The 23255-nt window shown below is 46.6% G+C and overlaps 1 protein-coding gene across 10 annotated transcripts in view; it reads left to right on the top strand.

The window, feature by feature from the left end:
• PDE4DIP (phosphodiesterase 4D interacting protein) overlaps positions 1 to 23255 on the top strand; it is a 533445-nt gene that overhangs the window by 263891 nt on the left and 246299 nt on the right. For all 10 annotated transcript variants that reach the window (XR_004536642.1, XM_033916500.1, XM_033916501.1 and 7 more), the window contains one exon: positions 10990 to 11148. Coding sequence is in view for 9 of the 10 variants with exons in the window: in XM_033916500.1 (XP_033772391.1) it covers positions 10990 to 11148 (159 nt within the window). In the remaining variant the exon portion in view is untranslated. The remainder of the gene's footprint in view (positions 1 to 10989; positions 11149 to 23255) is intronic.

Below are 23255 nucleotides of genomic sequence, written 5' to 3'. Positions count from 1 at the left end.
TGCTTCATTTGTCTCAATCTGGTCTCAAGACCAATTCGGTTCGTGTCCATCTTAGTGTGATTGCTGCCTTTCATCGGCAGCTCGATGGGAAATCGCTTTCTGTTCACTGTGGTTTCTCGGTTTATGAAGGGTCTCTTGCATGTCCATCCTCCCCTCAAGCCTCCGCCTGTGGTTTGGGATCTTAATGTGGTTCTTGCTCAGTTAATGAAACCTCCTTTTGAACCCATGAATAAAGCTCATCTGAAGTTCCTGACTTGGAAGGTGATCTTCCTGCTTGCACTCACGTCTGCTCGCAGAGTCAGTGAGCTGCAAGCGTTGGTGGCGGACCCGCCTTTTACTGTCTTTCATCATGACAAGGTGGTCCTACGGACTCATCCTAAGTTCTTGCCTAAGGTGATTTCAGATTTCCACCTTAATTAGTCTATTGTTCTTCCGGTGTTTTTTCCTAAGCCCCATTCTCACCCTAGGGAAGTGGCTTTGCATACTCTTGACTGTAAGAGAGCGTTGGCTTTCTATCTTCAACGCACCCAGTCGTATTGGAGGGTTCCTCGACTTTTCTTGTCCTTTGATCCTAATCGGTTGGGACGTCCTGTTTCCAAGCGCACCTTGTCCAACTGGTTCGCTGCTTGTATTTTTTTGCTACGCTCAGGCTGGTCTCTCGCTGTGCAGTCGAGTTACGGGGCATAAAGTCCGAGCGATGGCGGCTTCTTTCGCTTTCCTCAGGTCCACGCCGATTGAGGAGATCTGTAAGGCCACCACTTGGTCTTCGGTTCATAGCTTCACCTCTCACTACTGCCTGGATTCTTTGTCCAGAAGCGACAGCCGGCTTGGCCAGTCGGTTTTGCGTAATCTTTTTTCCTGAATTGCCAACTTCCCTCCGTCCCTTTTTGGTTAGCTTGGAGGTCACCCACATGTAGAGAATATGCTGCCTGCTTGTCCTGGGATAAAGCACAGTTACTTACCGTAACAGGTGTTATCCAGGGACAGCAGGCAGATATTCTTGCAACCCTTCCACCTCCCTGGGGTTGGCTTCTTTGCTAGCTATCTGAACTGAAGACCACGAGGAGGGGATGCGCCCTCTAGTGGAGCAGGAAGGCACACACGTGCTTGGTGCAGCACCAGCAAGCTTGAAATCTTCAATCAAGTTTGCTTGAAAAGCTGTCCGCGTCGGGGCTCCGTGGATGATGTCACCCACATGTAGAGAATATCTGCCTGCTGTCCCTGGATAACACCTGTTACGGTAAGTAACTGTGCTATCTCCGCAGTCTCAGTCTGACGGCTTGGAAATGGAAAATTCACTCTTAATTCATCTTCCACTTTCTCAACCTGTGAAAACAGTCCTTCTTGAAGCGAGGCGCCCTTCCACTAGAAAGTCTTATCAGTTCAAATGGAAATGATTTTCCATCTGGGTGCATGATCATCAACAGGATACTCTTCATTGTCCAGTTAACTATATTTTATCATATCTCCTATATTTATCAAATTCTGGTCTCACATCAAATTCCGTCAAATTTCATCTAGCAGCTATCTCGGCCTACCGTATTTTTGTGGACAGTAAATGTTCACATCATCCTCTCATTTTATGAGTGATCTTGCTAATCTTCTGCCTCCATTACAAGATCCTCCTCCAGCGTGAGACCTTAATTTGATCTTGATCAGTTGATGCAAGCTCCTTTTGAGCCATTTTGATCTGTTTCTCTTTCATTCCTTAAATGGAAGACAGTCTTTCTCACAGCTTTAACTTCTGCCAGAAGAGTTAGTGAACTCCAAGCACTAGTCATGTATTATCTCCAATTTTTTCTCAATAGAGTGCAATTGCGTACTCATCCCAGATTTCTTCCTAAAGTTGTCACGGACCTTTCTTCTGTGCCAAACTATAACTTTACCATCGGTTTTTTTTCCTCCTCCACATTCCTCTCCAGCATAGTAAAGTCTCCATACATTAGACTGCAGAAGAGCATTACTTATTTATTTATTTTTTTTAACCTCAAGCCAACTTCTCAGTTCAACCAAACAAATCAGCTCTTCATTTCCTACAATCCAGCTACCCAAGGAAAACCGGCATCAAAAAGAGCTCTCTCCTCTTAGATAGCACAATGCATCAATTTCTGCTTCACAAGAGCACACCTACAACCACCTGGTTCAATTGAGGCTCATAAAGTATGAGCTACACCTTTCTCAATAGCAAATTTTAAAATCTATTCCCATTCAGAATATCTGCAGGGCTGCCACTTGGTCCTCAGTCCATACTTTTACGAAGCACTATTGTCTGAATCAGAGCTTAGCACAAGATGTACATTTTGGTCAATCAGTCTTACAGAACTTATTTGCACTGTGACTAATTTTACCACTACCCATCTCCTTCTTCAAGCTTGAGACTCGCCAACAAGTGTGCCTGCATATCCCCTGCTTGTCTCTGGAGAAAGCAAAGTTGCTTACCTGTAATATGTGTTCTCTGTAGACAGCAGAGGAATGTAGCCACACTTGCCCGCCCTCCAATCATTGGTCTCAATTCTTTTCATTGCTGATGAGAAGAGGGCTGCTCACAATCTGAATGCGCTGCTGACTCCTCATTCCCCCCTCCTTCCAACAGCCAGCAAACAGCATGGATGACCGCTGTGGATGCTGCTGAGAGGAATCAGCTGCTTGCCTCGCATGTCAAGTCTGCCCCTGACCCATGACTCCATTCACCAAAGCCCGGTAGGCTTAAATTTGGATATTTTTTTAAAACTACATAGACAAATATAAACTGAGACCCCCATTTTGGGGTCATTTTTTGGGCCCAAAATTCTAGGTTTATATTCAAGTAGTTTCCAATAATATTGCCTCATCCCTTAAAACACCCAGAGAAAATGTATTGCACTACAAGGACAAGAAAACCACAGACAGTATTCCCTTGGTAGTGGCATACAATCCAGAGTTGGAAAAACTAAGAAAATTTATACAAGATAAGAACATAAGAATTGCCATACTGGGACAGACCGAAGGTCCATCAAGCCCAGTATTCTATTTCTAACAGTGGCCAACCCAGGTCCCAAGCACCTAGCTAGATCCCAAGTAGTAAAACAACCACTATTTTAGGAAGTTGAATTACTAAAAGAAATATTCCCATCTTCAACTGTGTTGGTTTTCCTCAACCACCTAATCTGAAACAAAAATTGGTAAAAAGCAAGCTCCCCACACAAACCTACAAAGAAGAGCATGGTATACATCCTTGCGGTGTGGCAAGCTGCAAACTGTGCGAGCACATCTCAAAGGATCCCACAGTCACTCATATGGGAAAAACATTCAATGTAAGGAGATTCTTCACATGTTCATCTTCTAATGTGGTATACATTCAATGCAAAAAGTGCAAAGAGGGATGTTACATTAGTGAAACAGGCCAAATGCTAAAAACTAGAATCAATTTACATAGATATCATATTAAAAATTGTAATACCAACAAGGACCTCTGTAGGACAACACTTTGGAAAAACTGACCACTGCATCGATGATTTTATGGTGAGAATACTAAAAGAAAACTTTAAGACAATCTAAGAATGTAAGACCTTTGAAATTAAAATGATGATGAAATATTCTGACACCTACCAGACAGGACTTAACAAAGATCTGGGGGTTTCTTTCTCAGTACAAAGGCCTAGATTCACTAAAGTCCACAAATCTATCCTATTCGTGTCCTATCCGTTTCCGAGTCATTCTGGCCGATTGATACTTAAAGTCCTAGATTTTAAACGTACGGACTTTAATGCAATGGGAGAAAGAGCTGTTAGGATGGGAGGACATAAGAGAAGTGGAAAGACAGTGGTCTAAACTAAACTAAACTAAGCCTTAAGTTTATATACGTTTCCAATATGACAGGGACAATGTAACAAAAGGAGTTAGAAAAAGAACTTGGCTGATATTGAAAAAACTGACTCAGTAAATAAGACCAACATGCGAGAAGGATCCACTATACTTTAACGTCGTTCAGAGATATATGACTCTGAAGAGGGGGAGGTTACCCCCTCTTGGAGTAAGAGTTTTTCATCCAATCATAGCGTAATTATTAGTAAAAACGGATCCGACTCATGAAGGTATAAATAATTGAAAAACTGTAATTATAACTTTCAGTAATACTGCTTTCAAAAAATTTTCGAGAGTTCAACAGGTAATTGCATTCCGGTTGTCACTAGAGGTGTGAAAGTGTACTTAACTTGTATGCAAAATATAGCTTCTCAGGGTCCCGACGCGGCCCCGTTTCGGCGTCTGCTTCAGGAGACCCCGCCAACTGAGAGTGGGATTTTTGCAAAAGAGTCACACCATATATAAATTCTCTAACTGTGATCAGTCAAAAATTAAAGAAGTCATATATCTCTGAGCGACGTTAAAGTATAGCGGATCCTTCTCGCATGTTGGTCTTATTTACTTAAGTTTATATACCGCATCATCTCCACGGAAGTGGAGCTCGACACGGTTTACAAAGCTTAAAAATATAAGAAGAGAGAGGAGAAGGATTTACAAAAGCATATAAAAAGAGGGGATGTAAACAAGGGAAGAGATGTTATATGTTAGAGAAAAGCCAGGTTTTCAGTTGTTTTCGGAATAGTTGGAGGGAGCCCAGATTCCGCAGCGGGATAGCTGAAAGGAGCGATAAAAATGCATACGGACCTTTATGTGAAGAAAATCAATAAAAACAAGAGAAAAAGGAAGCCTATGTAGTTCTCCAACCTAGTGGCTGAGAAAATAAAGGCGAAAGAGTTGGCGTTCGTGAAATATAAAAAAACCCGAGGAGAGCAGAAAGGACTACAGGGTGAAACTGAAAGAAGACAAGCGAGAGATACGTTTGGCGAAAGCACAGGTGGAAGAACAAATGGCTAAAAATGTAAAAAAGGGAGACAAAAATTTTTTCAGATATATTAGTGAAAGAAGGAAGATTGAAAATGGAATTGCTAGGCTAAAAGATGCTGGGAACCAATATGTGGAGAGTGATGAGGAGAAAGCAAATGTGCTAAACAAATACTTCTGTTCTGTGTTCACAGAAGAAAATCCTGGAGAAGGACTGAGATTGTCTGGCAAAGTTACACGAGAAAATGGAGTAGATTCTGCGCCATTCACGGAAGAGGGTGTTTATGAGCAACTTGAAAAACTGAAGGTGGACAAAGCGATGGGACAAGACGGATCCATCCCAGGATACTAAGAGAGCTCAGAGAGGTTCTGGCGAGTCCTATTAAAAACTTGTTCAACAAATCTCTAGAGACGGGAGTGATTCCTGGGGATTGGAGGAGAGCAGATGTGGTCCCTATTCATAAAAGTGGTCACAGGGATGAAGCAGGAAACTACAGGCCGGTGAGCCTCACTTCAGTTGTTGGAAAAATAATGGAAGTGTTGCTGAAAGAAAGGATAGTGTACTTCCTTGAATCTAATGGGTTACAGGATCCGAGGCAACATGGCTTTACAAAAGGTAAATCGTGCCAAACGAACCTGATTGAATTTTTCGATTGGGTGACCAGAGAGCTGGATTGAGGACATATGCTAGATGTAATTTACTTGGATTTCAGCAAAGCCTTTGAAACAGTTCCTCATAGGAGGCTGTTGAACAAACTTGAAGGGATGAAGTTAGGACCCAAAGTGGTGAATTGGGTCAGAAACTGGCTGTTGGACAGACGCCAGAGGGTGGTGGTTAATGGAAGTCGTTCAAAGGAAGGAAGGGTTAGTAGTGGAGTTCCTCAAGGTTCGGTGCTGGGGCCAATCCTGTTCAATATGTTTGTGAGTGACATTGCTGAAGGGTTAGAAGGAAAAGTGTGGTTTTTTGCAGATGATACCAAGATTTGTAACAGTAGACACCGAAGAGGGAGTGGAAAATATGAAAAAGGATCTGCAAAAGTTAGAGGAATGGTCTAATGCCTGGCAACTAAAATTCAATGCAAAGAAATGCAGAGTAATGCATTTGGGGATTAATAATAGGAAGGAACCATATATTCTGGGAGGAGAGAAGCTGATATGCACGGATGGGGAGAGGGACCTTGAGGTGATGGTGTTCGAAGATCTAAAGGCGAAAAAACAGTGTGACAAGGCAGTGGCTGCTGCCACAAGAATGCTGGGCTGTATAAAGAGAGGCGTAGTCAGTAGAAGGAAGAAGGTGTTGATGCCCCTGTACAGGTCATTGGTAAGACCCCACTTGGAGTATTGTGTTCAGTTTTGGAGACCATATCTGGCGAAGGACGTAAGAAGACTTGAGGCGGTCCAGAGGAGGGCGACAAAAATGAAAGGAGGCTTGCGCCAGAAGACGTACGAGGAGAGACTGGAAGCCCCGAATATGTATACCCTAGAGGAAAGGAGAGACAGGGGAGATATGATTCAGACGTTCAAATACTTTAAGGGTATTAACGTAGAAAAAATATTTTCCAGAGAAAGGAAAATGGTAAAACCAGAGGACATAATTTGAGGTTGAGGGGTGGTAGATTCAGGGGCAATGTTAAGAAATTCTACTTTACGGAGAGGGTAGTGGATGCCTGGAATGCGCTCCCGAGAGAGGTGGTGGAGAGTAAAACTGTGACTGAGTTCAAAGAAGTGTGAGATGAACACAGCGGATTTAGAATCAGAAAATAATATTAAATATTGAACTAAGGCCAGTACTGGGCAGACTTGCACGGTCTGTGTCTGTATATGGCCATTTGGTGGAGGATGGGCTGGGAAGGGCTTCAATGGCTGGGAGGGTGTAGATGGGCTGGAGTAAGTCTTAACAGAGATTACGGCAGTTGGAACCGAAGCACAGTACCGGGTAAAACTTTGGATTCTTGCCCAGAAATAGCTAAGAAGAAAAAGTTAAAATATTTAAATTGAATCAGGTTGGGCAGACTGGATGGACCATTCGGGTCTTTCTCTGCCGTCATCTACTATGTTACTATGATTCAGTAAAGCTTGTCCATGCAAATGATCAAATCGTAAACACGCCCCCACGTCTCGCTGTAACATCGATCGACGCATGTGCGCACTGTCTCCTTTGTTGGTTTTGAAGCACATAACGCATGTGCTAGCTCTTTAGGACTTCACTGCGTAGAAATGGGGCGGAATTTAATCACAGACGTCATTGGCGGATTCCGAATGCACCTACTGCAAAGCATTGTTGTCGTAAAACATGCAATATAAGAACTGTAGTTTTTACCAACATCTCTTTTTTTCTTAAGTGCTGGTGTAAGCTGTGATCGTAGCTTTTTGAAAAATTTGTTGGAGAGGTTTAAGGAGAAATAGCATCGGAGGTTTGAGTGGGCTGTGGAATTTTTCGAGTTCGTCCTTTTATTTTCAGATCGATCTCGAAGTTTGTGTGCTTCCAAACATCTTAACATTTCTCTCAGAAAAAGAACTGTTAAGTTGCTAGAAGGTACAACAGTTAACAGCATTTGAATGCGCTAGAATCACGCGCTGTTATATACAGCCTACGAATCCCAGGAGGCTGTGCGGCTCTTTCTGCCTTGAAGCACGAAGCAACCAAAGGCGATCCCGTGATGTTAGATGCACACGACAATCTAGCTGGAAGGAAGGGGTGGGGGTTAGCTGGCCCTTAAAAGTTATTTTTGATTTCTTTTTAAATTTCTTTTTAAATGTACAGTGCGCAAGGAGAGCTTGGGGGTTAATCCGTGATTTTCTCGCCATCGCCATGCGCATTACAAATCCGAGATTCACTCCCGCACTTGCTATGCGCATTCCAAAAAAATAAAAAAATATTTCTAACGCTTATGTACATGAAAGTTTACATATATTTAAAGTTTAGATATATTTTGGCTTATATGCAGGGTAAATATATATTTTTATTGGGGTTCTTAACATGCACGTGGCAGTTGCTAGGCAGGAATAGTCGGCGAGGATGTAAAGCGACTGGCCCTCAGCAGTCGAAACTTTTTGGAACGGAAAGGCCAGTCGGTTTGGACGAAATGGTTTCATGAATCAATGCCTTAAGAAATTTACAAGCCTTTTTACTTATTTGCATGCACAGATCAGATAGGGTGTGGATGGGGTCTGGAGGAAGGTTAGTGAATCGAGCCGTAGTAGGAAAGTGAGCGCAAACCAAGCGGTACACGATCGGTTTGCTTAGTGAATCTAGCCCAAAGACATTTAAAACTGCTTTGTTATATATCTGTCTCCTGCTTACCCACCCACCTCCCCTCTTCCTGTGAAGCTATCACTGAAATGCTTTTATGTTTTCCTTATACAGTATATACTGATAATTGTCAACATTTGCTTATTTCTGATCTGAAGAAGGATTACCTTCGAAAGCTCATCATAAAATACATTGTGTTAGTCCAATAAAAAAGGCATTTCCTTATTTCCTTTGTTGTTTTGTTCCATTTCTATATAGAGGCAGAAACAAAAGAAAAGTATGTGTTAAGAAAAAAAAAACAGTGGCCTTGGATATCCTTTCACAATTAAAGCCAGAATCAAATTTTTCACAGCTACATCGGCAACCTTTATTAAGTCTTATCAGACCCTCAATGCCACCACTCAGAACTCAAACTTCTCATAGTTCTAAGCTTTACGTGTCAGCTTGTCACTGGGTCTATTATTACTTTCTCTTAACTAGAGCTTAATATTATAACTTCCACTCTATTTATTATATACTCTTCATTTATCAGCTAATACTTAGCTTGAGCTTGTGGTTAGATATTCTTGGCTAGGGATGTCAAAGCCAACATGTTTCGCCTAAATCGCTTTTTCAAGGCTCCATCCCTACAAACATAACCAATAAAACCTCATATTAATAAAACCTCATATTAACAAAACTTCTTATTTCATATTAATAAAGGCTCTTAACATTCCCAGTTTGCTCAAACCTTTAATGGATCATATATAAATATCTTATGCTTACCTATTCCCTACCGACAACCACTGTAACCGCCAATTCTCTATAGCGATGGCGGCAGCGTTTTTCCATTTAAATAACAGGGGCCGCCCAATCAGCCCGAGACCACATAATGACGTGGGACTAGACGCATGGAACCTCCCCTTAAAGTCCTTATTCTCTGTTTAGAACCCTCCCTCTCTCACCCTATTGGGTCAGACTAAAGACATCCACTCGAGCTCAGTGTTAAGCCCGTAAGGAGATACTGTATTTAATAAATAAATCCAGCGTTGTTCCTTGTAATTTAGTGCATTTACTTGATTACTTGGATATCCTTTACCATTGGTGTTCTGTCCTCTCTGCTGTTGTTGCTATTAGTAAAATAACAACAAAAACACTCATTTGAATGACCAGAGAATTACTGTATTTCATGCAGTGTGTGAGGTTTTGGGATTTGGCCTATGGTTTTTCAATAGTAGGTTATGGCACATTACATTTAGGTACACTAGGTATTTTCCTGATTCTAGAGAGTTTACAAGTTTGTACCTGAGTCAATGGAAGATTAAGTGACATACTCAAGGTCACTAGGGGTATTGGTACACAGTGTTCTCCCCAGAAATTTTTTCCTGCCAGGTGGCATGAAAAAGTAGCCGGGTGGGGCAGGATGGGGAAATTTGGTGGTGGGGAAAATTAACCCCTCTTTTACTAAGGTGTGCTAGCATTTTTAGCGTGTGCAAACCCCTGCGCTACGTGGGAAAACTAACACCAACTCAATGCTGGCGTTAGCATCTAGCGCGCATGGCAATTTCTCCGCGCGCTAAGCGCACACTAAAACCACTATCGTAACTTAGTGAAAGGAGCCCTAAATGTACACTATTTTTATTAGTTAATTTATTATTTTCCAATGCTCAATATGACTTCCTTTTTTAGGGTTTGACACTTGTGCCAGAATATTTTTACTAAATTTAAGAAGTATTTGCCCTCTTTCAAATGGTATAGAGGTTTAAAAAAGGGAAAGGCATTAATGAAGTCATTAGGTTCAATCTAGCCATTTATTTCTGCATGAATTTAAACAACTAAAAAAAAGATAAATATAGCTCATCCAGTCATACAAGAAATGGCTCTACAACTAACCCTATATTTTTCCCTGTCACTTCTTTGGTATATTTTGCCTAATTCATGAGTCTTATTCTTACTGTTGCCCTTTGTTTGCACCCATGGTTAGATTCGATTAGCATTGACCTCATGTACCTCTACTAATAAGCTAGTGCAGACCTTATTTTCCTCTGTTATAAGTCAGGAAACTTAAGTTTGGATTTGATATGTGGAAACACTCCAGGGCAAGAGCAGAGATCAGTCTATGACAAACTGGAATCTTTACGTATTGCATTAATACAGACTGTGTTGTTTTGACAGAAGAAAAATTGGCAGATGGTTTTTATTTTTTTTCATAGGTCAGTTGTAAAAGTTATTAATGCATCAGACATGTCTATTAGTCTGAGTGCTTTCCTAGCCTAGCCCTTTGAGCATCGGGCTAACAACCAGAGAAGCTTGGTTTTCAAATCCCACTGCAGCTGTTTATAATCTGGGGCAAGTCATTTAACCCTCCATTGTCTTAGTTAAAATTTTACATTGTGAGCCTTCTGAGGTTAGAGGAATATAACCTACCTTGAGCTACTACTGAAAAAGATGTTGGCTAAATCCAAATCATCAAAATAAAGAAATTGGCTTTGTCAGCATGTTCTTGAGGATTTTTGTGTTCTTGTTGATATGCCTCAAGAGGTTTCCCTGTTCTTGCCTTACTCCAGCAATGCATACCTAAAGGACCTTAGCATTTCAGGCAGGCAAACTTCAATGTTGGCTCGGTGAATGTCTTCATCAAGCCGTGTCTTACTATTCTTTTCGAAAATTAGTAAAGTCTGCTTTGTTTGACAAATTTATTACATAATTAGGCCTTCTTAACATTGTAATTATTTTACCATTTTTAATCTTGTTTTTTTTTTTAAAAAAAATCTTATGATATGTATGTACTTCGCTGATCAGTTTCTTACGCTGTAAACCGCCTAGAACTCTTGGGTAATGGCAGTATAGAAGAATAAATTTATTATTATTATTTTCATGAGTTAAAGAAGTTGAGGAGAGTGTGCAGTAACTTCATCTGTCTCTGTTTTCAGGAACTGCATGCTGCTTTGCATGATCTACAGAGTGAGCTACAAGATAAAAAACATCAAATACAGTCTTTGGAGCAAGTAAAAAGCTCAGAGGTCATGACCCTAGAAAACAGCATTCAGCGTCTGAATGAGATGCTGTATCAGAAGGAACAGCTCCTGCAGGTGAGCTATAACTTATGGTTAATTAAAAAAAAAAAATAATAACATCCTCATCGAGCTACCCATAATTGTTTGCTACGATTCAGAGAAAATAACCTGCACACTTTTGGAGGACCCTGATGTTCAGCAGCACTTAAGGGAGGTGATTGTGGATTTATATATCTGAATGTTGGGGGAAAAGCCTTGGTAGAGGCGGCTTGGGAGAGGTTAAAAGTCACAATCCGGGGCAAGTTGATCTCCATTGTGTCATATCACCAACAAAGGTGACATGAGGAGTTGGTGGAATTAGTGACTGGTGACTGAACTTAACCACTTGGAATCTGAACATAAGTGCAGGCCCAGGCAGTAGGAGTTGATGGGAAGTGCATTGACGCCTGCAGGAGCATGAGTTGGAGAAAATGCAGTATTATCCCAGGACAAGCAGGCAGCATATTCTCACATGTGGGTGACGTCATCTACAGAGCCCCAGCGCGGACAGCTTTTCAAGCAAACTTGATTGAAGTTTCAAGTTTGCTACACTGCACCACGCATGTGCATGCCTTCTCGCCCACTAGAGGGCGCATCCCACCTCGTGGTCCTCAGTTCAGTTTTTTCCGCGGAGCCAGAAGCCCTGTGGAAATTGAGCTCTGTGATTTTGCCTTCTGTCGCCGCGTCCGGTGTTTTTTCTTCGGTCGTGGTACTTGATTGCTCTTTATTTTACTTTTCTTCGTCTTTATATCTACAAAAAAAAAAAAATAATTTTTTCCGTCGGCTCCGGGGGCTCCCGTGAGCCGCGACCCGGCCTCCTTGTTGGTCGGTTCGGTTTTCATGTCCTGTCCCTTGACGGGTTTCAAAAAGTGCACCCGGTGTGAGCGGTTGCTATCCATCACTGACCCACACCGGTGGTGCTTGCTCTGCCTTGGACCCGAGCATCCGACTGACTCCTGCGATCGGTGCTCCACTTTTCAGGCCAGAGCGCTCCGTCGACGCCGCGCCAGGATGGCGGAGCTTTTCGCAGTTGACTCCGCGCCCGGGAAGGCCTCGACATCGGCCCCGGCCTTGACCTCGGCCTCGGCGCCCTCGGCTTCGACGCGTCCCTCGACCTCGAAGCCGACGCCTGCGACCAAACCTGCCTCGGGTAAGTCCTCTTTTCCATCCCCGACTCCAGGGTCATCGAAGAAGCCATCCTCGAGCTCCTCCGCGGCGGGTGGGTCGTCTTCGGCCCCGCCCAGGATTCCGGCCACTAATGCCCCGAGGGAATACTCGAGACCGAGGTCGCCCTCCAGGGAGCATCCCCCGGCCTCGGACCTGCCTACCATGGTCGGGATTCCGGCGTTCCAGGACCTGCTCCGAGCATTGATTGCCTCGGAGCTGTCTGGCGCCCTCGAACAACTGCAGCGGGCTGCGACCTCGACTGCTTTGACCTCGGGGGCACCGACCTCGGCGACCTCGGTCTCGACTCCCTCGGTCTCGGGTACCGGGGCACCACCGGCCTCGACCTTGCCCTCGGCCTCGGGGGCCCCGCCTGAGAGCAGCGTACGGCCCCGGGACAAGGTACGCAGGGTGAGACGGATTTCCTCCTCCTCCTCCTCGAGGTCCTCCCGGGGTTCCTCTCCCTCGGGCCGGCCTCGGGCGAGGCGTCGCCCAAGGAAGCCTAAGCGTTCGCGAGGCTCTCCTCAGCGACGTGGTCGCTCCTCGCCGCTCGGGGGCGAGGCATTGCGGGTCTCGGAGCTTCGCCTCGATAACCCGAGGCTTCTCCGTTCCCCTGCGAGAGGGGGTTCTCGTGACTCCTCGCCGAGGAAAAGGGGGCGTGCCTCGGTCCCTCGGACGCCTGGGACTTCTCCCAGGGGTTCTTCGAGGCGGAGACGTTCCCCGACCCCCTCGAGGCCATTGGAACTGGCCTCGTGGGGTTCGGGGTCCGGTAGGGAACCACGATATTCCCACGAGGCTTCCCCCTTCTGTTCGGCGGAGGGGTCGAGAACTCCCTCGCCGCCTGCCAGACCGTCCTCCTTCTCCAGCTTTGTGCAGGACATGGCGCGTGCCTTGGGTCTGGACCTCATGGCTGGTTCTCAATACACAAAGGAGTTCCTCGAGGAGCAGGACCTTCCCACTCCCCCTAGGGAAACCCCTCGGCTGCCCTTGAATAAGGTCCTTCATCAGACCTGGCTTAGGAACCTGACTTCCCCTCTTACAGTCACGGCGGTTCCGTCTAAGATGGAGTCCAAGTACAGGACGATACCAACCAAGGGATTCGAGAAGGCTCAACTCTCCCACCAGTCTTTGCTGGTCGAGTCTGCCCTCAAAAAGACACAACCCTCCCGAGTTTCTGTGGTGGTCCCGCCCGGCAGGGAAGGTCGGACCCTGGACAAGTTCGGTCGTCGCCTCTATTCGAACTCCCTCATGGCAACCAGGGTTTTGAATTATGCCTTTACCTTCTCCTCCTACCTGCGTGGCATGGTGAAGGATTTGCCCCAATACCGCGAATCCTTACCGGACTCCCGCAAGGAAGGGTTTGACAAGTTTATGTCCAACCTGTCTCAATTGCGCTTGTACCTTTTTCACGCTGTGTACGATTCGTTTGAGCTGGTATCGAGGGTGTCGGCATTTGCGGTGGCCATGCGCCGTTTGGCGTGGCTACGCACCCTCAATATGGACCCGAACCTGCAGGAATGCCTTGCGGACTTGCCTTGCGTGGGGTCCGAGTTATTTGATGAGTCCCTAGAGGCGGCCACCAAGCGGTTGTCGGAGCAGGAGCGCTCATTGGCCTCCTTGGTCCGTCCGAAGCCTTGGGCACCGCCGCAGAAACCCTTCCGGCCTCCCCCGAGGCGTTACCCTCAAAAGTCGACCCCGGCTTTTTCTAGGCCGCCTCCTCGGCTCCCACCTCAGCAGGGGAGAGGGGGGCAGGCGAAAGCTCCGGCGCAGGGCCCGTCCAAGCCAGCGCTGTCCTTTTGACGGGCTATGCGGATGGGGCCGGCCCTCCTCCGCGATAGCACCGGACCCCCTTCCCATAGGGGTTCGACTCCGGTCCTTTTATACGGCTTGGACCGAGATAACATCCGACGCTTGGGTGCTCCGGACCGTCTCCGAGGGCTACTCTCTCAACTTTTGGTCGGCGCCACCGGAACAGCCACCGGGGCCTTGCCCATATAATCGGACCCAGCTACCCATCCTCATGGCCGAGGCCAGGGCTTTGTTGAAGCTTCGGGCGGTGGAACCAGTACCCCCCGATCAGCAGGGGCGGGGGTTTTACTCCCGTTACTTTTTGGTCCCAAAAAAGACCGGGGGCTTGCGCCCCATCCTAGACCTCAGGAAGCTCAACAAGTTCCTGGTCCGGGAGAAGTTCCGGATGTTGTCGCTTCCGGTTTTGTATCCGCTCTTGGAGGAAGGGGACTGGATGTGCTCCCTGGACCTGAAGGAAGCGTACACCCATGTTCCGGTGCATCCCACCTTCCGCAAATTCTTACGGTTCCAGGTGGGCGAGCTACACCTGCAGTACAGGGTCCTCCCCTTCGGCCTCGCTTCGTCCCCTCGAGTCTTTACGAAGTGTATGGTGGTGGTCGCTGCAGCCCTGAAGTCCCGGGGGCTTCAGGTCTTCCCGTACCTGGACGATTGGCTGATCAAGGCCCCGACCAGAGAGGGGGTTATCTCAGCGACCCGACAGTCTATCATCTTCCTTCAGTGACTGGGGTTCGAAGTAAATTTTCCCAAGTCACAGTTGTGCCCGGCCCAATCTCTTCAGTTCATAGGCGCAGTGCTGGACACTGTTCGCCTCCGGTCATTCCTCCCTCCTCCTCGTTTGGAGGCTTTGGTTCGGTTGGGCCGTCTGATCTCTCAGCTTCCTGTGGTTTCGGCTCAGCGCATGATGATGCTTCTGGGCCACATGGCGTCTACGGTCCACGTCACTCCATTTGCCAGACTGCACATGAGAATTCCTCAATGGACTCTGGCCTCTCAGTGGCGACAGGAGTGCGATCCTGTCTCTCGTCGCATAGCAGTGACTCCTTCTTTGAGACGTTCGCTCCGTTGGTGGACCGACTCTTCGAATCTTTCCAGAGGTTTGCTCTTTCTCGTCCCTCCTCATCGCAAAGTTCTGACCACGGACTCCTCGGAGTACGCATGGGGGGCCCACCTCGATGGTCTACGGACCCAGGGACTGTGGTCGGCGGAGGATCGCCGCTGTCACATCAATGTGTTGGAGCTTCGTGCCATTTTTCTGGCGGCTCGAGCGTTCTGCCACCTGCTCCGAGATCAGGTAGTCCTAGTGCGAACGGACAACCAGGTGGCCATGTATTATGTGAACAAGCAAGGTGGGACGGGCTCTTGGTCCCTCTGCCAGGAAGCTCTGCGCCTTTGGGAGTGGGCGATCTCCCAGAACATCTTCCTACAGGCTGTCTATATCCAGGGGGAACAGAACTGCTTGACGGACAAACTCAGTCGGCTTCTGCAGCCGCACGAGTGGTCGCTCCACTCCAGAGTCCTGCGCGAGGTCTTCCATCGCTGGGGGACTCCACAGGTGGATCTGTTTGCCTCTCCGGACACTCGCAAACTACCCCTTTATTGTTCTCGGATGTATTCCCCGGACCGTCTAGAAGCGGACGCCTTTCTTCTCGACTGGGGAGGGAGGTTCCTTTATGCGTTTCCTCCGTTTCCCCTGATCTTGAGAACGTTGGTTCGTCTCAAATCATCCAGAGCCACTATGATTCTCATTGCGCCTCGGTGGCCTCGTCAACACTGGTTCTCCCTGCTTCTTCAACTCAGTGTCAGGGAGCCTCTGCTTCTGCCTGTCTTTCCCTCTCTGCTATCTCAGAGTCGGGGTTCGCTGTTGCATCCCAATCTTCAGTCGTTGCACCTGACCACTTGGTTCCTTTCCCCTTGACTTCGGTTCCTGTTTCTCAGTCGGTGAGGGAAGTTTTGGAAGCCTCGCGCAAGGTCTCGACCAGGCTTTGTTATTCCCAGAAATGGACCAGGTTTTCCACCTGGTGTTCCTCGAGGCATCTGGATCCGGATTCGGTCCCGGTGTCTTCGGTGCTGGACTACTTGTTGCATCTGTCTAATTCGGGCCTGAAGACGACGTCCGTTCGGGTGCATCTCAGTGCCATTTCTGCGTTCCATCGTCACTTGGACGGACGTTCTCTTTCGCAGCATCCTCTGGTGACTCGGTTCATGAAGGGTCTGGTTAATGTTTGTCCTCCTTTGAAACCTCCTCCCGTGGTTTGGGATTTGAATGTTGTCTTGGCTCAACTGATGAAACCTCCTTTTGAGCCTATCGACAAGTCTCTCCTGAAATTTCTTACTTGGAAAGTGGTATTTCTGATCGCGCTCACATCTGCTCGTCGGATTAGTGAGCTGCAGGCTTTGGTTGCGGACCCACCTTTTACTGTGTTCCATCATGATAAGGTGGTTCTCCGCACCCATCCTAAATTTTTACCTAAGGTTGTGTCTGATTTCCACCTCAATCAGTCCATTGTTCTTCCTGTGTTCTTTCCTAAGCCCCACTCCCATCCTGGCGAGACGGCGCTCCACACGCTTGACTGTAAGAGGGCGTTGGCATTTTATCTCCAACGTACCAGGTCTCATAGGAAGGTTCCTCAATTGTTTTTGTCCTTTGATCCTAATCGTTTAGGACATCCTGTTTCCAAGCGAACCTTGTCCAACTGGTTGGCTGCTTGTATTTCTTTTTGCTACGCTCAGGCTGGTCTTACGCTCCCGGGTCGAGTCACGGGGCATAAGGTCCGGGCGATGGCAGCTTCTGTGGCTTTCCTCCGTTCTACTCCTGTGGAGGACATATGTAAAGCTGCCACTTGGTCTTCGGTTCATGCATTCACCTCCCATTACTGTCTGGATGCTTTGTCCAGGAGCGACGGCCGGTTTGGCCAGTCGGTGTTACGTAACCTGTTTTCCTAAATTGCCATCCTCCCACCTGCCCTTTTTTGGTTGGCTTGGAGGTCACCCACATGAGAGAATATGCTGCCTGCTTGTCCTGGGATAAAGCACAGTTACTTACCGTAACAGGTGTTATCCAGGGACAGCAGGCAGATATTCTCACAACCCGCCCTCCTCCCCGGGGATGGCTTCTTTGCTAGTTATGGAACTGAGGACCACGAGGTGGGATGCGCCCTCTAGTGAGCGAGAAGGCATGCACATGCGTGGTGCAGTGTAGCAAACTTGAAACTTCAATCAAGTTTGCTTGAAAAGCTGTCCGCGCTGGGCTCCGTAGATGACGTCACCCACATGTGAGAATATCTGCCTGCTGTCCCTGGATAACACCTGTTACGGTAAGTAACTGTGCTTTACCTGAAGCTCTTGAAACAAAAATTTTTTGAATTTAACAAGCAGCTAACAAATTACTGGTGCATAGATTAAAGATGCAGAGGACCCAGAATAATATCCTGAGTATCCGAGCAGGATCAGGAGAATATAAGAGCAGGATTTGTGGAATAGTACAGAACCCTATATATTCCAGAGGGTGTGATGGTGGAGCGCGAAATTGATGTTTATCTTAATATTGTCCTGTTTGGAAGAATAGCGGAGAGTAAAGTGCTTATTGAGGTGTGGAGAGTGAGGTGCTCATTGAGGTGCAGCAGACTTTACAGATGGCTTCACAGTTCAGTTTTACAAATATTTTCAGGATTTGTTCCACCTTTGTCCTACTTTTTTTAACTATTGCAGAAGGCGATTCTATGCTGTACTTTAAGGTTAGCGGACATTATCCCAAGACAAGCAGGCAGCATATTATCACTGATGGGTAAGGATCACTTTAAAAGTGCATCGCCATAGTCTTTAAAAAGTTTGCAATAGCCCACACCGCGCATGTGCGAGTGCCTTCCCGCACGACGTAGGTGCGTGGTCCCTCAGTTTCTTCGTTTCCGTGGAGCTAAGAAGACACGTATCTACGGTTGTTGAAATTTTTTTCTTGCTGCCTTCCCGCTCTCGTGGATTTCTTTGACTGTTTTCTGTCATTTTTTTCTTTGTTCCTTTGTTTTTCTTTTACTTAAAAAAATAAGAAACCATTTTTGTTTTTTCCCTCTCGCAGATTTGGCCCAGTGGGGCCTGTTCCACCACCTTGGCCTCCAATTTTGATTTTGCCGGGGCTGTTTTTCCTTCAGTGTCCTGCCCACAGACGGGTTTTAAAATGTGTGGACGTTGTGCTCGCCCCATTTCCATGACTGACCCGCATTGCTAGTGTCTCCAGTGTTTGGGGCCTGAGCACCATCTGGAGACCTGTTCCCACTGTTCATCTTTACAGCAGAGAACTCTGAAGAACCGGCTCATTCAACAGCGACTTTTCTTTGGCGTCAGGATGGAAGGGGATTCAATATCGCTTCCGACGTCGACGGCGCCATCCAAATCGACACTGACAAACACCTTCGGTGTCACAGCCTTCTGTGGGTAAGCCAGCTAAGAAGCCTTCTCCCACCCCTTCTGGGCCTCAGGTCAAAGTAGCCTAGAAAGTGCTCTGCTTCGATATCAGTGAGTACCTCGTCATCAGCTTCCTCATCGCTGGAGTGTAGAGCCGCACCGAAGGTGCCAGCAAAAAAGCCAATGGTACCGGTGCTTACCCTTAAGCAAAAGAGACAATTTGCTTAGAGAGGAGCTGGGTAAGCATTTCCAAATGCTGGTGCCGACCCAACTTGTGCCCATGTCAACAGCGACTCTCCCAGTGCCAGTCCAGTCTGAGCCCTCGACACCGGTTGTACCTGCAGTGGAGACTCCATCGGTGCGGACGCTTCCCATCAGGGATTCAGCACCTTCGACTCGCCAGCACCGGTTGTCCTCGACATAGACATCACCTGAGTCAATTCCGGTGTGGTCCCAGAAGGCATTGCAAGAGCTGGAACATCTTGAGCCTTCGACACCGAGTACTTGGCACCGCCCACATTCTGTTCAAGATTCAGACCGGTGGGGGGACTCTAAACAGAATCCTCTTCTCTCTAAAGATACGGGTTCTTCAGATGACGACTCTCCTCACCATTCCTCTCAAGAGACTCCTGTAAGTTCTCTTTTTCCAAGTTTCGTCGTGAAATGTCAGAAACTTTATCCATTCTACTTGAAGGTGACTCCAAACGCTCAAAACAGTTCCTAGATGCCTTAGATTATGATCAACTGCCTAAGGAACTACTCAAGCTTCCCCTTCATGACATTTTACGGGAATCTTTTTATAAAAATCTGGAAACGCAACTTTACCATCCGTGTGGCTCCTCACAAGTTGGATTCTCTGTACAGAGTGGTTCCTATCCCTGGGTTTGACAAACCCCAACTTCCACTTGAGTTTCTTCTGGTGGAGTCTACCTTGAAAAAGTCTTCGGGGGCTAGTGTTTACACCTCTGTACCCCCTCGCATAGAGGGAAAAGCCATGCATCAGTTTGGCCAAACGCCTGTACCAAAATATTATGTTAGCCAACCGTTCTGGCAGCTACAGTTTTCATTTTACCTCGTACATTTAATTAAAAAGATTTCACTTTTCCCGAAATACATTCCAGAATGCAAACTTCCTGCTTTTCAACATCATATTTCTGATCTGTTTCAGCTGAGGAAATATATGGTACGTTCTACTTACAACACCTTTGAACTTACCTCCTATGCTGCAGCCATGTCCGTAACCATGAGATGCCTGGCCTGACTTTATGTATCTGAGCTGGATGTGAACCACCAAGACAGGCTTGCAAATGCTCTGTGTCTTGGAGATGAGCTTTTTGGTCCCTCCATGGACATGGCTACTCAGAAGTTGTCAGCTCATAAGACCAGATGAGACACTCTTGGTCAAGCCAAAAAAGAATCCTTCTCCTTCTTGTTCTTTCAGACCGGCTTCTTTCTACCAGTGACGCTTTGCTGCCAAGCCTGCTGCTCCTCCTCAGTCTCAATCTAGAAGGTAAAAGCAGCAACCTCATCAACAGCAAAAACCACAGGCTGCTCCCCAAAAACCCACACAACCTTTTTGACGTGTTTCTTCAGAGCATAGCCACCATCACCTCCCTCCGGTCTTCGCCTCAGCCCATCGGAGGCTATCTCCAATTTTTCATCGCTCGCTGGGAGCTCATCACATTAGACCTCAGGGTCTTAACCATCATTCGTCAGGGTTACACTCTTCATTTTCATACCCTGCCTCCAGACCATCCTCCAAGAGAGTTTGCACAGTCCCTCTCTTCTTCTCCAGGAGGTTCAATCCCTTCTCCTGCTGAATGCCATCGAGGAAGTTCCTCTCTCTCGGCAGAATCAGGGATTCTACTCCCGTTACTTCTTAGTTCCAAAGAAGACAGGAGGACTGCGACCCATTCTGGATCTCAGAGCGCTCAATAAATTTCTAGTCAAGAAGAAATTTTGGATGCTCTCCCTCGCCTTGCTTTATTCTCTTCTCAATCAGAACGAGTGGCTATGCTCCCTGGATCTCAAGGAAGCCTACACACATATTCCAATTCATCCGTCTTCTAGGAAATATCTACTTTTTCAGATAAAATCAACGTCTCTATCAATACAAGGTCCTTCCCTTTGGCCTGGCATCTTCTCCCAGAGTCTTCACGAAGTGCCTGATTGTAGTGGCTGCATCTCCTCAATCACACAGGCTTCAAATCTTTCCTTACCTGGACGACTGGTTGATCAAGGCTGTTTCATCTCAGGAAGTGGTCCAAGCAGCATTTTAGACCATTTCTTTTCTTCAGGTTCTCGGATTCAAAGTCAGCTTCCCTAAATCACATCTCATTCCGACTCAGCATCCTCAGTTCATTGGAACTATCCTAGACACTCTCATGGGAGCGTTTCTCCCGCCTGATCGCCTACAGGCTCTCATTCGCCTTTGTCAGCAACTGCTTCCTCTTCAATCCATCTCTGCAAGACACATGATGGTTCTTCTAGGCCACGTGGCTTCCACTGTGCATGTGACACCACTGGCAAGACTACATCTTCGCATCCTCAGTGGACCCTTGCGTCTCAGTGATCTCAAGCGACGGATCGTCTCTCACAGCATATATCTGTAACATCATCTCTTCTGCAGTCACTTCAATAATGTATGACCTCTTCCAATCTATCCAGAGGTCTCCTTTTTCACTTACCCCCTCATCACAAGGTTATCACGACCAATGCATCTCCTTATGCTTGGGGGGGCACATATGGACGATCTTAGGACTCGGGGTCTTTGGACTGCCAGGGAGCCCGGCCTGGGTGTGTAAATTGCAAGTGCAGATTTGCTCCCTGATGGATTGTCAGTGCCTGCGGGTGCAGGATTTTCTGCAAGGCTCTCTACCTATTCTGTGTTTGTGGGCAACAAAGCTTTAGTAAATCGCTCTCTTAAAGTGTTTCTGCAAATCATTGGCAGAAGTCAGCAGACTTCTTTCCCAAAGCATGCTCTCGGCTTTGATAGCACACCCGCTTGATAGGTGAAATAGAGGCAATTGCCTCTTTGTTTCACCTATCAACGTGGCCTCCAATCTTTCTCTTTTGCTCTCATACTCCCTTCCCAACATTCATCCAGTTTTACTCTTGTACCTGTCCCCAGCCTTCACTCCATATTGCTCTCTTGCTCTTGTATGACATTCCTAAAATAAAGTTATTATTATTATAGTGCTTGGGAGTCTGGCTCTTATTTCCCTTACTTCACTATATGCAGAGCTTCTTCAAAAACAGTGCATCTCCCCATGTCTACATTACGATTTGGCTCTGTAAGCTTGAGCCACATAGAAAAGGAAGTTTGGGATGTCTCGTGGAATTTGAAACCATGAAATCAGCTTGAACCTCTATACTGCACAGCTCAAACTTAGGGCCAGTCACAGTGTAAACATGGGAGACACATGCAAAACAAGCATTCAGGCATAAAAATCCCAGTGCTGAGTGGTATGCTAAGAGTGCAATTTCTAAGCACCATGGCGATTAAGTGCCTGGGATTTAAGTCCTGCTGTAGACCGTTAGGTAGAATTGTGTGCTTGTTTAATCCTTTTCCCTAAGAGATGATTCTGTATTTACAACTGAGGGGGACTGCTGTGCACAGGATGAATCACACATGCTTGGAAGTTTACATTACTCCTGAGCCCTGGGTGAGCTATTTTTTCCAGTGCTGCCTGTGCCTGATTTGATCCTGCTGTCTATGGAGAACACCTGTTAAAGGTAAATAACTTTAACTTGTTGTTTTAAGCATAATCTTTTTTTAATTTTTTTTCCTACTTTGTCATGTGAATTTTTAATGTGTATTCTTGTCATTTATTGTGGCCAAGGAAGGGGGTGGGGGGGGTGATAGCTCTTCCTGCAGTTTTTCGGTTTTTTTTTTTTTTCAAAACTGTTTATTGAACAACCAAGTACAAGCCAAGAATGCAGCAGATATAACATTTTCAAAATGCAAAATACAGTACACCAAACCACCAAACAGGCGAAGACAATCAGAGCCTGGGTTGGGTTCTTATACCCAGACTCGTCTAAGCCCCACCCCACAGAATGCCCCACCCTCCCACCCACCCCCCAACCCATCCTTAACCCACTGGCAGCACAGGGACCACTGGCTTCTGCAGCCGGTTGAGTACTTGGCTTTTAATCATCTGGGGTAAAGTATCCAAATAAGATACCCAAACGGACAAGAAGAGATTACTACGATGATGAGAAAACCAAGCGGACAAGGATTCCCATATCATTAATTGATGGAATTTGTTACGCCAATACCAAACGGTGGGTGCCAATGATTTAAGATACATTTCTTACCTACTATATAACCCTTGCTGATAAGTAAAGAATCACCGGCAGAGAGCCCCCCAAAAAAACCCTTAGCTAGAAAGAGAATCCCCTCAACCTGAGATGGAAGGGCACAGCCCAATAGGGTCTGTAATTAACAACGGACCTCCGACCAATAGCGATAGCTGTACAAGACCAAAGACCATGCACCCGGTGGCATTTCAAACAGATAGGAGTAGAGGTACACCCAAAATGAAAAGCCTGTGTTTGAGAAATATAACCCTGACTAGTTGTTTAGCCCGTTACATTAACGGGTGCTAGCAGCCCTTCTCTCTTATTTTTTACCTCCTCCCTGTCCAGCAACACCTCCCCCCTTTCCCTGCTCCCCCCATATAGCAGTAGCCCTTCTCCTTTTATCTCCCCCTGTCCAGCAGCACCCCTCCCATTCCCTCCTCCCCCTGTCCAGCAGTAGCTCTTCTCCT

The sequence above is a fragment of the Geotrypetes seraphini genome, chromosome 12 (genome assembly GCF_902459505.1).
Source record: "Geotrypetes seraphini chromosome 12, aGeoSer1.1, whole genome shotgun sequence".
NCBI lineage: Eukaryota > Metazoa > Chordata > Amphibia > Gymnophiona > Dermophiidae > Geotrypetes > Geotrypetes seraphini.
The sequence above is the reverse complement of the archived record's forward strand: the minus strand, read 5'-3'. Positions and strand labels throughout refer to the sequence as shown.